The sequence below is a fragment of the Equus quagga genome, chromosome 4, assembly GCF_021613505.1.
Source record: "Equus quagga isolate Etosha38 chromosome 4, UCLA_HA_Equagga_1.0, whole genome shotgun sequence".
In the NCBI taxonomy this organism is placed as follows: domain Eukaryota; kingdom Metazoa; phylum Chordata; class Mammalia; order Perissodactyla; family Equidae; genus Equus; species Equus quagga.
This window is the reverse complement of record NC_060270.1, coordinates 24,900,210-24,918,549: the sequence shown is the minus strand read 5'-3', so window position 1 is coordinate 24,918,549 and position 18,340 is coordinate 24,900,210. Positions and strand designations below refer to the sequence as shown.

General features: G+C 42.3%; 1 protein-coding gene across 14 annotated transcripts in view; it reads right to left on the bottom strand.

Annotated features, from left to right (window-relative positions):
- The window catches only part of KALRN (kalirin RhoGEF kinase), a 637,395-nt gene that overhangs the window by 227,608 nt on the left and 391,447 nt on the right, over positions 1-18,340 (bottom strand). For all 14 annotated transcript variants that reach the window (XM_046658061.1, XM_046658067.1, XM_046658063.1 and 11 more), the window contains 4 exons: positions 17,239-17,305; positions 16,551-16,660; positions 3,271-3,340; positions 816-905 (listed from right to left, as the gene is read on the bottom strand). In XM_046658061.1, the coding sequence (XP_046514017.1) occupies positions 816-905; positions 3,271-3,340; positions 16,551-16,660; positions 17,239-17,305 (337 nt within the window). The remainder of the gene's footprint in view (positions 1-815; positions 906-3,270; positions 3,341-16,550; positions 16,661-17,238; positions 17,306-18,340) is intronic.

Below are 18,340 nucleotides of genomic sequence, written 5' to 3'. Positions count from 1 at the left end.
CTGGGGACACAGACTTACACCCTCATTCGCCGACAGTACTGGAGACTCATTCAAAACCAAAGCACCTGACGAGGCACGTCGGCCTTGACTCTTCTCCCGGCTTTCTTACAGCACAAGTGCTCAAGCTGGCTGCACGTCACTCTCACCTGGAAACTGTTAAAACTCTCAATGCCCAGGCCAGATCCAGGCCAAGTATATAAGAAGCTCAGGGGTGGGACCCAGGAATCAATATTTTTCCAAGCTCCCCAGGTGATTCCAACATGTAGCCAAGGTTGACACAAATGCATTAGAGCTGTGATTCTCAAACTTGAGTGGGCACCAGAGTCCCCTGGAGGGCTTCTTAAAACTCAGATTGTTGGGCTCCACCTTTAGAGATTCTGAAACAACAGATCTGGAGGGGTGGGGGTCCAAAAACATTCATTTCTAACAAGTTCTCAGGTGATGCTGATGTGGCTGGTCTGAGGACCACACTTTGAGAGAGCTGTATATGAGGTAGAAGTGAAACAGCTTAATCAACTCCTGCATCATAGTAAGCCTCCTCTAAACATGAGGTTTATGGCCAGCTAGGTTTGGTGTTGAGGCATGGAGACAAACTCGCCGCATCCAAAATCATGGCACTTGAGATGGGATGGGGAAAAACAAAAGACAAACACGGCTTTTGTTTTTCTCCAAGATTTATCCATGAGACATGAGGTTTAGAGTGACCAGTAAAGAAAAATGAGGAAGAAAGGATAATTTAAAAATCCCTTATTCCAAAGTAGAGAAGCATTTCCACCTGCTCCTCAGGGGCTCAAGAACGGAAAATCAGAGCTTACATCAAAGAAGGTGCCCGCATGCTCCAGGATCAGCTGGTTGGAATCAGGCTTGTTTTTACAGTAGGTGACATACATCTGAAATTTGTCTGCCTAAAAAGAACAAAGACGATAATAGATAAGCATCCTTTAGTTGCTCCTCCTGTCCGCTGTGCCTGAAGGCGCAGAGAGGGCTGCACAGTAAGCCCACGGATGTTGGTGCCTGGATTATCTGTGGCGAATGCTCTGGGCTCATCTGACCCGGGCTCCCCTAAGAGCTTTCTGGAGGCTTCCCTCCTGTCAGCAGGTGGGGAAAGCTTGCTGAAAGCAAGCTCATTCTAACACCAGTCTGTGCTAGAAAGACTTAGAAAAACCAATTCACATACCATAATGTATTCTGAAGTTGGACAGAATTTATTTAAAGATCGTTCCCCTGTTTTGGACTACCTACAATTGGGCTTCCCATCTTGAAAAATGACAGTATTTCAAAAACAAAAATCAGAGAAGGAAAATGAAGTACGGTCTCAGAGGTGGCCCTGCTTGTTCTCCAAATGTCTCCACTGGGGGAGTTTGTAGGGCATGTCAAGCGACCATGGCATCATCCCCAACTTCCCAGAAGCAATGATGGAGGCAATGGAAAGCAGGATGACCCTGCAGGGCAGGACCTGAGCAATGATTCCTAACTGGGTTGTTACTTCAAGTCAAGAAGCTTATGGCTTGGCAGCAACTCATTTCCTATTTCTCTCAGGACCCTCTTGGGCAGTCCTACACACCCTATCCACTGGGAAAGCTGTGTGTATTTTGGCTACCAAGCACTTTTCCTATTCTTGAAATGCTGCCCATCCTGCTGCCTACAGCACATGTGGGATGTCCTCTTCTGAGAGAACTGCCTAGACACGTGTTAATTAGATCAGGTTTCTTTCATGCCAGCACTTTTCTAAGTGCTTTATGTATATTAACTCATTTGATCCTCACGAAACTCCTAGGTGGTGAGTGCTATTATTATTACCCCATTTTACAGATGTGAAAACTGTGGCATAGGTTGGTTAAGTGACTTTAAATTCCTACAGTTAGGAAGTGATGGAGCCCTGGCAACCCGACTCCAGGCTTCTTGGTCATAATCACTGCCTTTCAATACATTACAGACAACTCTTTCTACTCTTTACTCCTGCACTACACTCATACATTAAGATTATGAGACTTTAGCAAGTCATCTTGGAATAATTCTTAGCAAAAGGTGCATATTTTATGCAATCACCAAAGGTTTTCTGAAACCTAAGAGATGCTGATAATCACACTTATGGTTGGTTGTAAGGCAAATCCACAAATTGTATGAGCCAAAATGCGAAAAAAAAAAAAAAAAAAATCCCTTCTCTTAATGGTCTATCTTGTTTTTTCTCTACATTGGCTGTGCAAGAGATCATAAATTATTTATCAGTATTAATGTGATCTGTGCATGGGCTCAAGTATTTAGAGGCACAAAATGAGACGGCATCTGGGACTTCCTTAAGAAATGAGAGGATGCCAGGAAGCAAACATCAAGGTTTCATGAAAAGAAAGCGACTCAGGTCTTGAGTTGTGGGAATGGCTGTGATATTTATTACACGCCAGCGGACGGTCAACCATCTATCTCATCTGAAATATTTCCACCTATAAAATCTAAAACACAACCATAGCCCCTGCCTGTTCCATAGGGCTGTGGAAAGCATAAACTCTCTGAATCGTGAAGACATTTTGAAAAGTAATTAGCCCATTTGGAGTGGAAGTTATGATTAGATAATTATTAAATATTAGAACTCCTGACCCTGGAGAAAGATTTCCATCTTTAGTTGCACTTGGCATCCTAGGTGCACTTCCCTGGAGATATTTGCACTCATATCACGAACCTGAGCTCAGAATAATGTGGAATGGGGATACAAATGGAGACTAACGTTTCTGTTTTTATAATTAGAATCTGGTACATTCAGTCCATTTACTCAGTCCATGACAATAGGACCAAGAGAGAGAATGCCTAGACATTCATCTTGTAGGTCAGAATTGGGATGGATACCCAAGAAGTCTGTTTTTCTCTATTAAGGAGGAAAATAGACGTAAAGGTTAGGTAGCTTCCTAAAGTTCTAATTCCCTAATCCTCATCCTGTGAAAATAACTAGCGGATGGAGCTAGTATAGCTCCTCTACCAATGGTGGTGGTCCTGTTCCACTCTTCTGATATCTCAATTTTAGAAAGCTCTTAGACAGCTTAAGATGGAGCTTGGGGATGATGTCTAAAAACCTTTCCCAAGGAAGTCTCTGCTCCTCGGGGATGGACTACTTCTCTCAGATCTACTCATGACCCCTCTCTGCAGTCCCTGGTCCTGTGTTACGCTGGCAGTGACACCAATCCTCAGGTCAGGCACCAAATAGCAATGCCATCTGGTGCCACTTGCACTCCTGGAAAGTATGGGACAGCGGGAGAAGAAGGATTTCAGGTCAGTTACCCAGGTAACAAAGCAGTGTCCCACATCCTCAGGCAGCTGCTCGTACTTCTCCAGCTCTTTGAGGAAGATGCTGCAAGGGGAGAGAAAGGCTGAATCAGACACCTCTGGCCTGCTGACCACCCCCAGAGGGTTACACCGAGGCCAACACAACCCTGTAGACTCTCAGTTAGTTACACGTGGTTTCTCCACTCTCTAAGTGATACATGGTGAGGTGGAGTTTTAAATACATTTGAAATAACTTCATTAAAATTTATGTTAGTTGGGGGCGGGCCCCGTGGCTGAGTGGTTAAGTTCACCCGCTCTGCTTCGGTGGCCCAGGGTTTCGCTGGTTCGGATCCTGGGCGTGGACATGGCACCGCTCATCAGGCCATGCTGAGGTGGCGTCCCACATGCCACAACTAGAAGGACCCACAACTAAAATATACAACTACGTACTGAGGGGATTTGGGGAGAAAAAGGAAAATTAAAATCTTAAAAAAAAAACCTGTTAATTGATTGAATTACATATATATAATTGCCTCTTAAAATAATATTGTTTCCCTCAGGAGCTTACACTTCTCAGGCTGAAAATAATTAAATATTATACTTGTATTAGGCCTTTCATTTTAACAGCAACTATGAATCAAAATTTTTACTCAAGTAACCTGAGCAGATTGTGACATTAAAATATAAATAGATAGATACCAAAAAGAACAAAATAAACATCACCTACAATCCCAGAGATAAAGTGGAAAAATTTTAAATACTACACTGACTTCTTTCTAATTCTTGGCCTTCTTCCACCAGTAGCCAGTCTGTGCTAAAAACTATGAGTTAATGTTTCCTAAAGCAGACATCGTTAGGAAAGAAAATTCATAGGGAAAAAGTCACAATATATTTCAAAGCTGAATTGAATTACTACCGAATTATCTTCCATTGTGGATATCCGTGCTATGGCTCCTTTCTGTGTTAACAAATAATAAAGAGTTGACTATACTCACTTCAAATTAATATATTAACCAATTGGTTTGAGCTCAGAGAATATAAACTCAAATAAGCCAGCATCATTGGAATGGAATTTGCTTTTTAAAAATCACACAAAATTTTTCAGATAAAAAATAATTAGCAAGTGGTGGGGAAACATACTGATGGAAATGGAAGATGGTGCAATCTTTACAGAGGGCAACTTGCCAAGATCTATCAAAATAAAAAATGGGCTTATCTTTTGCCTCTGCAATTTTAATGCTGGAAAATTTCCTATAGTTGTATCTACACATGTATGTGATGATGTATACACGTGACCATTCATTGTGGCACTGTTTGTAATAGCAAAAGATGGTCTGCAGATGACAAAGTATTTAAGCTATGGCACATCTACGGAACTTAAGATTACATAGTGATAAAAATGACGAAGTTTTCTGTGTTTTCATGAGGAAGATCTCTAGGGCAGGCTGTCAAGTGAAAAACGCAAGGTGTGGAAGAATGTATATAATATGCTGCCTTTTGTCTAAGTAGGGAATATATTTCCTTATCCAACCCAAGAAACTAAAGGTCACAGGGTCTGATTTCAGTTATGCAAGATAAGTTCTGGAGATGTATCCATATGTCTAGTTCCTATAGTTAACAATACTGTCTTGTATACTTAAAATTTGCTAAGAGGGTAGCTCTTATGTTATATTTTTACCACACGAATAATAATAATGGTGATAATAATAACAATAGGAGTAGGAAGAAACTTTGGGAGGTGATGAATATGTCTATGGCCTTGATGGTGGTGATGGTTTCACAGGTGTACACTTATCCCCAACCTCATCAAGCTGGACACATTAAATATGTACAACTTTTTACATGTCAATCATACTTCAATAAAATGGTTTAAAAAAAGTGATGACCATAGGAAACCAGGTGAAGGAACAGGGTGGATAAAGATAGTGGTGGTGGGACTTCTCAATCTATACCTTCTTATTTAATTTTGATTTAAACAATTAATTCAAAAATTAAATCAAAAGTATAAAGCAATTTTGAATTATCCTACTACTTACCTCTAACACTGGAAAAAATAAATTTTATTGATTTGAATTACTCTCCCTGGCTGCTACTGTCCAAGCAGTCCAGCAGTATCTTATAATTACAATTGGTTATGCATTCTATGTATGTGTTACTTGTGTTTCCCCTACGATATAAAAAGATGTTTTTGCTTTAAATATATATATATGTATAATTAAAAAATATTTGGCAAGTCATACTTGGAAAGCCAAATGCTAATAACAATTGGAGGATTACAGATGATTTTTTTTCTTTCTGCCCATCTGCATTTTAAACCTTTTGTACAATAAATGAGTATTACTTTTGTAATAAGAAAAAGTCACTTAAAAACACTTTGGGGACTCCTAGCAGTCCCCATTTGATGATAATCATCTTTCCCCTCACGTGTGAATCCTGATCTGAATCAGGGAATGGGAGAAATTATAATGCAGTTTGGGCTTTAGAAATGCAAGCATATAGAATCCATAAGGTATCATATTTACTGCTAGTTTCAGAAGAATTGCAGGTAACATACGTGTATTTAATACATCTAAAATAGAAATAGGAAAAAATATTATGTAATGCCATAATTGAGAAGCAAACTTTTTTCAAGGCCAAAAAGGTAACATCTTTTTTTGTTGCAAAGAGAAGTAATTTGGCTCATCACTCTCTCTACTTATATAATATGTAATATAAAGTGAATTTATTTTTAAGATATTATATATTTTCGTTTCTGGAACAGAATTTTAAAAGACATTTACTATGTGGCTCTTTTCCAGGAGGAACAATAATGATGTCCAACATCTTCAGAAGAAGTTCTTCAGGCATTGAGATATTCTTTACCTGGTCATTTCTCACATTGGCCTTCAATATAAACCTCAGTGAAGACAATGAGTGGACATCCAGCCCTGAGCTGTGAGGGGCTGAACAGGGCCTGGGGGTGGGGGCTGGAACGGCTTGGCAAGTTGGGGAAGAAACTGATGAGCTGTTGCAGGACAAGGACTGTGAAAGAAAATGAACCGCTTTAAAGAAAGGAGGACCCAGGAGGGAGAGAGAACTTGGAATGAGAGAGAAAGGAGAAAGGGGAGATTCTGGAGGCCCAGCACCTAGCATAAATGCTCTCGGCTCGCAGGAAACCTCCACTTCCCCACTCTCAGGACCTCTATCCATCTAAGGATTATTCTTCCCACTCCAGCCCCCTAAACTCTGACTCCCATGGCACCCAGGCCCTTCTCCTTTAAGGGTGATCAAATAAATGGTAAAACAGCCTATGTCAAAAACCCATGGGAGGGTGCTCAGTTTGAAAATTCTCAAGAGATAAAGCATTATAAAATGAATTAAATGCAAAGAATATTATTTGTACAATTAATGCCTTTCTAGAAAATTAAGGTTTTAACAGCAACTGCCACTCGCCCACCCTTCTTCTGACCCCAGGTCTCACTTTCCTTCCCTCCCACAACCAAGCCCAAGTTAAAGACCTAGACTTCACACTTAGTCACAGGTGTGAGGTCTTCCAAAGCTTCATTTTTTCATCTTTAAATAACAGCCTCGTGGGGATGTTGTATGGATTTAATAAATCCGTGTGGTAAAGAACCCAACCCCCGGGTCTGGCATACAGTAGGTACTAGGGAAACATTAGTCCTTCAGGATCAGTGGGTCCCAGTCTTCAAGCCTACACTTTCTTTGTCATACATCTCTCACCCTCTTCCCCACTCCTGGACATGTACACCTAGGGAGCTTTCCCCACACATCTGTTGGAAAATCTATAGTAGATTACCCGCTCTTAAACCATATCCTGGGAAAATCTTGCCTGGGTGTTATGCAAAAATTGGATTTCAAGGTCACATATCATTTAAGTTTGGGAAATGCTGGGCTAAGCTGGTTTCTTTCCTGCAGGACTTCCAAAATCCCATAATATGATGAGGTACATTATAAATCTCTGAAGTAGCTATAGTGTGCATTGCTTCCCAAACTTCCTCGCGAGTGGAATAGCTTTGGGGGGAGTATCTGACTTTGCTGTTCTTGGAAAAGCCTAGTTAATGACCCACACACTTGGCTGTGCATGGACCTCTGGGGTCAGGATCAGAGCATCTTCATTGTTTAGAAAAGTTCCCTGGGTAATTCTAATGTGTCCAGGCTGTAGATCAACATTTGAAGCCAAACTAGATTCCAGTGTGTTCCCAGTCAGCAGATCCTACATCAACTCTATATGCTTTAATTCTTGAATAAAAAAAGCTAAGAATTAAAAAAAAAAAACTACTTATCTTGTGCTGGGCATATCAATTCATAACTCTGAGTAAGATATTCACCACCATCTCAATGTAATTGTTGAAGGCAAGTGGCAATATTAAACTCTATTTTGCTTTTTAATTTGCAGCTTACGAAGATGACAGATTTTCTGATGAATATCACTCCCCCTACTTCAAATAGACATGATGAGTTTAAATTAAAGCACGAGAGGTCACAACACTCTTCACAAATGATGGAATATTCCACTTCAGCTCTTCCATTGCAACATCTCGGTCCTCACGATTGCAATAATTACATGTAATAAATTGTGGGAGAACGAGCAAAGCAAGTAGTTTAAGTGTTTGTGTGAACGTCTAGTGTTTTTCCAGGCATGAATAAAACTTTTAAAGAAATGTCGGGATCAAAGCAATGTCATTACTCTATTAAATTATTATGATGCAATATGTTATGAGGTTCTTTATGAGCAAAATGCTTCCCTCTGGCTTTGTACTGAATCCCGGGAAAGGAAACCTCTAGCATTTATTGTTAGAAAAACTTTCTGGGGTTTGTCATCAAGAACAGAGGAAACAGCACGGTTTCAAAGAGGTCCTGAGTCATTTTGATTTTGTTATTCCCTCCAAAGGTAAATTTGGGCTATCGTCTCCCTGCTTCTGGAGAAGTGTATCCTGAACCAATGGGCTCACCATGTGGTCCAGCAGACAGACTGTGACATCAAGGGTGCAGTCTGCATCTAAAGGGGAATATATTTGATGACCGTGTGTGTGTGCTCTCATGCATGTGCACCTGTTGGAATACCAGAGGTGGTGAGACGGGGAATGAAGGCAGGGCTGTGGCAAGAGGGAAAGAGCAACAATGAGGAGGATATGCAAATGAATTAAGCTGGAGGTAGGGTGGGGAGAAAGGCATCAGGCTCACTTATTGGCAGGAAGTCCAGGACACTGCCTTCTTTTTTCTTCTTTTTTTTTTTTGTGAGAAAGATTGGCCCTGAGCTAACATCTGTTGTCAATCTTCCTCTTTTCGCTTGAGGAAAATTGTGGCTGAGCTAACATCTGTGCCAATCCTCCTCTATTTCATGTAGGATGCCGCCACAGCGTGGCTTGATGAGCAGTGCTAGGTCCATGCCCACAATCCAAACCTGTGAAGCCCTGGGCTGCTGAAGCGGAGTGCACGAACTTAACCACTATGCCACTGGGCCTGGTCACAGGACACTGCCTTCTTATTTAAGCAGGGCTGGCTTACTGCTGTCACACAAGTAGAGCTGGAGATCGTTTCTAAAGAATCCATTAGTGACTAGACAGGTTTGGAGCTTAGAATGTAAAAGGCTCTAGACTGCAGGGCCTAGGACAGCTGGTGAGCATACTGGGAGCTAGGAAACTAACAGACAGTCACACGCACTCCAAGGAAGGTGCGGGATTACTGGTGGAAGCGTTTCAGCAGTCTGGGCCCCCAGGCTGAGCCATGAGAGTCACCCGGCTCTGCCCCTTCCTCCTGCACCAGGAGCTTCAGCCTCGGTCAGAGATGAAGGGAAAAGTGTGCAGAGCTGGACCCCCGCTCAGCTCATTACCCACCCTCAGCACATTCTTCATCCTCACGCAGCACTTTATCTTGCCGCACTGCTCCCTGTTGAATAGGTTTTGTTAACATTTCCTAATTTTGTTTACCTTGTGTGGTCAGATGAATCAAAAAGTATTTGCATAGATATATAGTAAGTTTAACGTTAAAATAAAATATAAAAAAATGAGTCTTGCATTTAATGTTATTCATATCCAATAATGTGCTGCTTAGCAACTGGGCATGGATGCTAAGCAGTTGGTGTGTACAAGTTAGATTAACATTACTTTGACACATTGAAATAAATGTTTAGACTTTGCCTTGCTATGGGTATTCACCAATATCTATAACTAGCACCAATGTCAATAGCTTACTGAAAAAACAAACAACAATAAAACCACAGTTAAATCTTTATAGGGCCCTTCTGACAGGTTGTGTAAGGCCTGCAGCTGTCCCTTAGAGGGTAGGTTTAGGGTCCAAGAAAAATCACAACAGGTCTTCCCTGTACTCTTCCCTCGACATTTGAATATTAAGAAAAGGACAGTGTGGTGGAATAGGCAGTTATGAAGACCTGGATTCTTTGGCTGTGCTACTAATTGGTTTGGGCGGGTCACAAACCTTTGTAAGCTCTGATTTCTATAAAACATGGGAGTAGAATAGAACTAGATTATCTAGAAAGGTTTTTATATTTTATAATTCTATGATTTTCTGTAAATGGGATGAAACTAATACCAAAGGTATTTGGAGGGGGGAAGAAGCATAGAAAGCATAGAATTTGTGTATTTTCAGCAAGGGGTCTGGGGGTTGGGGAGGGGCAGGAGAGGCACAGGAGGAGACAGCAGCAGCAGCCTGGCCGCGTGGCCCTGTGCTGGGGCGGGGGGCTGCATATCATTTTTGTCACCACCTGGTGGAGCCAGCTCCTCGCCTCGTAGCTGCAGATCGACCTGGGTTCCAAGGGGTTTTAACATTAATTTAGCGCATGGAATCAACAATAAAAAAGAAGGAGGAGAAAGGGACTCTAACCCAAAATATCAGAGTGAGTCACACACGGTGAGGATGTTATTTTGAAAAACTTCATTTCCCTGTTATATATAATATATAAGCCTGTGCACATCAGGACACAATGTATAATCTTTTTCTTTGGTTCATGATCAAAAATGTTAGAAAATACCTTGCTGATTCTGCTGCCTGCCCACAGTAGCCCCAGGGAGGTCTGGGTCTTTACTCATCTCTCTCCCCATCAACTACCCCCCTCCCAACTTCCTTTCTCTCTCTATCCGCCTCCCCCCCTCCGCTATTGCCTCCCGCCCCCTTTGCTGTTTCTCCTTGCTATCCACCCCTTCACTGTTCTCTCATTTCTCCTCTCTCTGGGTATTTTATCCCACATTCCCACCTCACTCTGTCTCCCTGCTCCCTTCCTGTGTTCCCCACCACCATTTCTGACTGCACTACCTCCACCCACCACGTCTTCCTTCCCCTGCTGCAGTCTCACAGACACAGAGGTGACAAAACACAGTCTAACTGGGAGTGTGACAGGTGGCCCTCTCCCCACTTTGACCCAGGGTTGAGACGCACTCACAAATGCCTCCCTGTTGCCTCTTCAGCCTCCCTGCTAGACTCCACCACTCTCCTCCCTTGGAGGGCCTTTGTTCAAACCTTTTTCAACATCAAGGGAGCCATCACAGGCTGTGAAAATCCCCCCTGTCATTTAAATTCCATCTCAAATGCCCCCTCCTATGACTCCAACTGAGGCTATGTCCTCTGCTCCTTTGAACCACATTTGTGCCCACCTCTACCTTATCACAGGTACCTAACTAATTCCCAGAACTCAGAGGGCAGAGCCTGGGTTTGATTCATCACTGGGACCCAGCTCCATCTCCAAACTAGCAAAGGGTGGGTCCAAGAAGGAACTCCAGGAAGGTGATGGAAATGTGGGACTGGTTCGCAGGCATTTCCCATCACTTCCTCCACCCTGCCTTCACCCCTGCTGCACACCACCCTCTGTTCCTGGCTGACCCTGGCTACCTGGGCCCCTGGTAGGCTGACCCTGGCCTGGCCAGGGCTCCCAGCTCAGGCCCACACAGCTCTGGCCCTGCTCCCTCAGCCTTGGGCTGGGGAACACCAGCCTGGGAATGCAGTGGGTGGTGCCCAAGGCCAAATCTAACAACTTCTGGCCAAGCTGGAGGGAGAGTGTGTGCAGCAGGGAGAGCTAGCACTGGTTGCTGGCCCCCTACTTGCCTTTCCAATCCTTGCTGAAAACGGACTTCTTCAGGTAAGTACTATAAGGACTTGGATGAAATGGGTTAAAGTGTTCCTCCAATTTGGGGATCCACATGCAAGCTGGTTAGATATGCACCACACCAACCAGATCTGGCAATCCCAGTTGGTGGTCTACGGAGTGGCGGAAGGGGAGAGAGCACTGATGGGTGTGGGGGGACCTAAACCCCCAGAATCTATGCCTTATCTTTAAAGGAGGGGGTGTCACATATTGGGCAAGGCATTGGCTCCTCTCAGGGTCTCAGTGTCCTTATCTGTAAGTGGAGATGGTTGTACCAGCCGGTGAAGAAGACCCTCAGCCCTGACAGCAGAGATTTTATAAAAATGTTCCTGCTCAGTCTCACATACAGCCATATCTCCAAATAACTAAAAAGGGAAAAGGAAAGTTCCGATTTAACTTTGACGAGCATTTTAAACAAACAGCTGCCCTTACCAGAGCTAAGAATCTCATAATCAAGGCAAACTGAAAATAAATGATTTTCCTGAATTACAAGTTGTAGTTGGTCAAAGTGGGGGGACGGCATTAACAACACCCTCACCCTTTAGGGGATCTATCTCTGGAACACACTATCTTATCCGAGTGCTCCTGGAAGGCTTAGCAAAATGCTGTAGAAATGCACCTAGTTCTTGTGTAGATAAAGCTTCATGCTCTTCCTATTTAGCTCTGTAGAAAAGAGATGTAGTACAAAAGTGGGGAGAGAGGAGGGTAAAGACTAAGTATCATTCTGCTTAAACCTCCAAAGTGTGTTAAAACCGCTACTTGTAGGTATTAAATTCTACACATTGAATTGTTCCTCTTTGTAGAAATGTTGGTGTTTGTCAATTTCTCCATTCGATACCTATATAGGCAAAGGAGCTTGAGAAAGATAACTCTCTCTTTCTCTCTCTCTCTCTCTGTCTCTCTCTCTCTCTCACACACACACAGAACTAATCTTGGGTGTCATTTTTCAAAGTGACACCATTTAAAAGGATCAATACTAACTTGCTGAGATATTTAACATATTCATCATATCACCCTTGGTCTAGGTACTAATTTCCTGGGGACTCAGCTAATTGGGTCATCCATGCAATGTCAGTCTCAATCCCTCTGCCTCTCAATCTCTCCATCTCCTGGTCTTCCTCCTTCCCTCCCTCTCTCTCTGGAGTTTAGGCAGATAACCTGAGCTATGCACCAGAAATGAGAGAAGTATGTTTCCCTGTTAGATAGCACTTAATTGTAACTTTGGAAAGATGCAAACAATTGGGGTTTTAAAAAAAACCTTGGATATTTTCAGGTTAAAAAGTGATCATTTCAGGGGCTGGCCCCGTGGCCGAGTGGTTAAGTTCACGCGCTCCGCTGCAGGCAGCCTAGTGTTTCGTTGGTTCGAATCCTGGGCGCGGACATGGCACTGCTCATCAGACCACGCTGAGGCAGCATCCCACATGCCACAACTAGAAGAACCCACAACGAAGAATATACAACTATGTACCGGGGGGCTTTGGGGAGAAAAAGGAAATAATAAAATCTTTAAAAAAAAAAAAAAAAAGTGATCATTTCAGAAAAGCATTCCTGAGAGCAAACAGGTGTTTGGACCATTCTATGCTCCTCTTATTAAGAAGCTCCCAGGAAATTCCTTCATTCAGATATTCAATTATTTTGCTTGTCTAGAAGGTTCTAGTCGTGATGCGGAAAAAAAAAAAATCATACCTAATGGTTTTCCCTGTCTTGAGACTTTCACAAACAAAAGACTAAATTATGACTTGAATGACATTAGCCATAAGTCTGCAAACTGTAATTCTATTTTTTAGTCCTGTCCGTCTGTCATCCATCCATCCATCCATCTATCCATCCATCCAACATCCATCCATCCATCTATTCATCCACCCAACATCCATCCTTACTTAAGGTTTACCGTGTGCCTGACACTGGGGTTATGCAGTGAAAGACATGGTCTCTCATAGAGTTCAGTTCCTGGATCTTCAAAGGTGACTTAGTTGCCATTTTCTCTCTTATGTATTAGAGATTTTAGAGATGTTATGCTTTCTTCATTAATCAAAATTTGTATAGCATAAGTAGAAAGCCTATATTATGAGTAGGGTAAAGCCTTAGCCCTCTAGATCCTGTAGGGAATTAATATACAGCTTGATTTTCTTTGATGTTCCCTTAAGTTGTGGATAATTTAAAAAAGCTATTTTTTTTGGTGGATCCCTTCCTAAATGCATTACAGCGTTCCTTACTTTTTAATGCAGAACATACTAATGATTCAGGGTTGTTACTAATATCAATTATTATGCTATACTGTAACACAGTGGCTGTGGTGGGCTCTATATTGGGATACGGGATCGTTTGCACCAATACTGAGGAGCCCTCGACCACTATGATTTTGGGGGGTTCTTTGCCTATTTTTTTTTTCTGAAGTTCATCTGTCTTCTTTCTTGTCAGGTCTTACTTGATGCTGCTGGTATCAAATGCCTTGATTAAGTTCTTGATTCTTAGTTGCTGCTTCTAAATTGCTAGGGCTTGGAAACAATCTAACCAAGGGGTAAGGTGGCTTTCAGGGAGGAAAGAAAGGGGCTTCTATGAAAAGATAGGAACTTTATCTTTGTGCTATTTCTTTTGGCTGCTCAGAGGCTGGTTTTTATTTTCTTCTTGTTTCTTTATAATGTTATAAATAGGTAACATTTGCTGGGTAGCTGTGTTCTTGATAATTGAATTTATTCCTGTACAGAATGCAGCACTCCATATGGTTTGACTTGACTTTTTCAAAAGAGTTTCTTAGAACTATATTTTGTAACTGGTAGGTAGACTTTCAGCTATTTAAAAAGCTACCAAATTGTTCACCATGGCTTACTAGAGTGATACATGAAACCAGAATAAGAGGCACGGGTATGCTAGATATTTTGTTAGAATTGGTCAATTTTGAAATGAATATTCTTTCCCTTACAGACTGATTTGGCAAAAGCAGGGCTCAAAGGAAGTGCACACTGTCATCTCTAGATTCCTATGCTTAGCCAATTTGGTAAGAATATGGGGAAAGTGAGACTTGTTGACTAAATCCCAGGGATCATAAATCAGAAAAGTAAAGTCACATGACTCACTGCTTACCAGTCTGATGTCTTCTCAGATATCCTGGGGGAGATGGGATAATGCTGAGCTGGGCTCAGATGATGCAATTTGGGATCAATAGTCAAGAATGGCTTTATTGGGAGAGAAAATGTCTACATCTGGAGATTTCCAGATAAACCAAATGGAGGATGTTAAAATTTGTGATAAAAAAAAAAAGACTTGGGGACTGGCCCGGTGGTGTAGCGGTTCAGTTCACCCACTCTGCTTCTGTGTCCCGGGGTTTGCCGGTTTGAATCCCAGGCACGGATCTACACAGTGCCTATCAAGCCATGCTGTGGCAGGCATCCCACATATAAAATAGAGGAAGATGGGCACAGATGTTAGCTTAGGGCCAATCTTCCTCAAAAAAAAAAAAAAAAGACTGAGAACTCTTTTTTCTTTTTCTTCTTCTTCTTCTCCCCAAAGACCCCAGTACATAGTTGTATATTCTAGTTGTGAGTGCTTCTGGTTGTGCTATGTGGGACACCGCCTCAGCATGGCTTGATGAGCGGTGCCATTTCCGTGCCCAGGATCTGAACCCACGAAACCCTGGGACGGTGAAGCGGAATGCGTGAATCCAACCACCCGGCCATGGGGCCGGCCCCAAGTCCGGGAACTTTTATTAAGTACTCCAGAAAGTCAGAAGGATTTTTCCCCTTGAGCTTACTGCTTTCATAATCCGACAAGGTTAACATGTCCTGGGAGCTACATATTTTATGTTCTCTTTAAACTGATACCATTTGATGACACAACAGGGGATTAATAATCAGAAGTTGACAAGAGAAGAGTGACTCTCCACTCCTTATTTAAACCTTTTAGAACTCAGGATCTTTTATAGCCAACTCTTGCTTGCCTCTTAGTTATTCTTAGCAAAGGCCCTACTGAGGTCTCATTTTCTGGAGCTGAGCTGTCCAATATGGTAGCCATCTAAATTTATTAAATTAAATAAGGTTAAAAATTCAGTTCTCAGTAGCTCTACTCACATTTCAAGTGTTCAGTAGTCACACACGTCTAGTGGCTACTGTACTGGACAGCACAGACATGGAACATCTCCATCATTGCAGAAAGCTCTACTGGACAGTGCTGTCGTAGCATCTTGCCTCAGGGTGGCTGCTACACCTGTACCCGTGGCCTCCTCAGGAACTCTTGGAGCTGGCAGTTTTATCTCCAGCATGACTACTTAACTCAGGAGAAGCCTTGACTAGCCTGACTCCAGGACTTCCTCTGAATTGTATCCTACAATGCTGAACGTCTACCTTTGAGCCCTTCTCTGCAGCAGGCTCCTGAGAGAGCTCGAGGACTTTATGCCAACATTATTCCTTGTGTCCTGAGATTCTATTTGTCTTTTGAAAACTGTGTCATTTCCATTAGTTGGTTAAATAACTAATCAACCAACATTCTTGCTGACCCTCTGTTAACAATGGAACATGTTGTTTAGTCTGCTGAGGAGGAGATACTTAAATCAAGGCGGAAGCTGGAGAGAATCAGTTACGAAGTTTTAGGGTTCTATGGTTCTCCTTATTTCACCAAAACATACAGCGTTGATCAATGTTTTCACCTATAAGCTGTCTAGAAACGGGTTTCATTAGGTATTTTGATTTTCTATTATCTATCAAATTTTTTTTATGTTGTTTTGGTAGAGGGTGGGGATGATGGAATAGTTGGGGATAGAGGAAACACTTAGGCTGAAAGAAAACTCCAATGGAATTTGAAAGCTAAGGCCCACAAGGTAGAATGGTTAGGCTCAGATGAATTCTGATGTCAGGATTCCCCACAGTTTTAATGAGTAAAAGCTACTTTTATTTCCTCAAAGCCTAATTATCATTTGCATGAGGATGTTGCCAGTCAGGTCCCCAAGGAGAACTCGTTTTGCAGGGGAGGGACACTGTTGAATACTTGACTTCACTCTCCACTAGGAATTTCTTTTTGGACAATTGCAGAGAAAGAGGGATGAGTGAGAAAGACGTCTGACAGCAACTGACATAGAAAATTTAACAGGTAATACTTTACCAAGCAAGATTTACCAGTCAGCGTTGCTCCCCTTGTTGGGAAGCCCTGTTGTTGGGTATTTACAGCCCTAAAGGTGTTCTGCCGAAACCCTCCACCAACCTACTTGTTATGAAAATCGTAGATCTCCTGGATGTTGCCAAAGATGACATGTTCTTTATTAAGGATCCCAGGGGGGATCTCCTCCACGCCACTGGTCATTTCCCACAGGTAGGTCTGTAAGAGAGCAACAATTTCATCACTGGCAGTACTGTCACGTGAAATACAGACAAAATAAACAGGCCTTCAAACTTGTGGAGTCAGACAGACTGGGAAGGCACGTAGTGTGTAAAAAGCGAGATGGCAAACAAACAGAAAGGAAGGAAAGAAAACCTGAATGTTCCATTACCTTGAACTATTGCTAGGGAAACTCACATCATGAACTTTGGCAAGAGCACAAATGCCACACTTCTTATTATATCAACTGTGTGTGTGTTTGAGTGTGTGTTGGGGGAGGACGCAGATTTCAGACTCAACTTGAGTTCATTGACTGGTCAGGGTTTTTATGTTGAATTTGAATGTCTTACATACTTTTTTTTGCTAGGTCTTGCTCCAGTCTGAGAGAATTTTCTTTTCAAAAGCACCTTAAACTCCTGTGAAATTACTATTGACTGTGGGCGGCGTTCCTCTGGTTGGCTTTTTAGACGCTAAGCTCTGGGTGAAGACAAAGGACACTGAGCTCCTCTGGAGGACTTGACACTGGCAAGGATGTCATATTTCCTATGCAGCTGTGAACTGATGACTGCAAGACTTACCTCTAAGCACTCATGTAAGTCCCTTACATAAGCTTTCTCTGTCTGGAGTAGTTCAGCCATAATGAATCTAGAAGGAAACAAATGGGCTTTTAGTTGGTTAGAGATATAATACCCCTCTTCCTTCAAACTTTACTTCCCCACTCCAGCATTTATGACAGTCTTGAATACCCTATTTTTCTACTTTACCAACATACGTCTCTTCCTTTCTTCAAAACTCCTTGCCTCTGAGTCCCCCTCAGTCTGATCACTTGCTCTGCATCCCTTCAGCATGTTCGTGCCCAGCTAGTCCATATCCTCTCTCTCTTTCCTACCCTAATTCTACCATTTTGTGCTTCTGTGCTGATATGCATGTGTTCTCAGTTGCATGTGTGTGTGTTTGCATGTGTGCACAAGCATGCAGCACCATTCACATTCATTCTCACCAACTAGATAGCTCGAATCTCCGCTTCCTACATTCTCTTACAGCTTCCAGAATGATGATTTCTGTTTGCTAGAACTGTTGATTTGTACCCAAAACAGTTTGCAGTAGCCTAAGTTAAATGGGGTTTAAAAGTCAGGAACAGATGCCCAATATACCACCACTGAGACTGGGGGTTTAGCAAACGTTTTCTGTAAAAAGCTAGATAGCAGTATTTGTGGGCCATTCAGTCTCCGTCACAACCACTCAACTTTGCCGTTGTAGTGTGAAAGGAGCCACAGACAATATGTAAAAAAAAAAAAGTGGCTGTGTTCTAATAAAACTTTATTTATGGACACAAAAGAATTTCACCTAATTTTCACATCACAAAATACTATTCTTCTTTTGATGTTTTTCAACCATTGAAAAATATAAAAAATAAATTTTAGCTTATAGGCTATATAAAAGAGGTGATGGGTCATATTTGGCCTGTGGGCCATAGTTTGCTGACCTCTGGCCTAGATTATCTGGTTCGCTTCAACATTATTTCTAATGGGGCCCATTCGCAACACACACTGATGCGCACGAAGCTCAGCATGTGATCACAAGCGTCGCACAAGTTAACAATGTGGAGCAACTGCTCTTCAGTCTCCATAAAGAGAAGCCTGTTCTACACCTCTGCCAGGAGAGGGCTCCCCTCCTCCG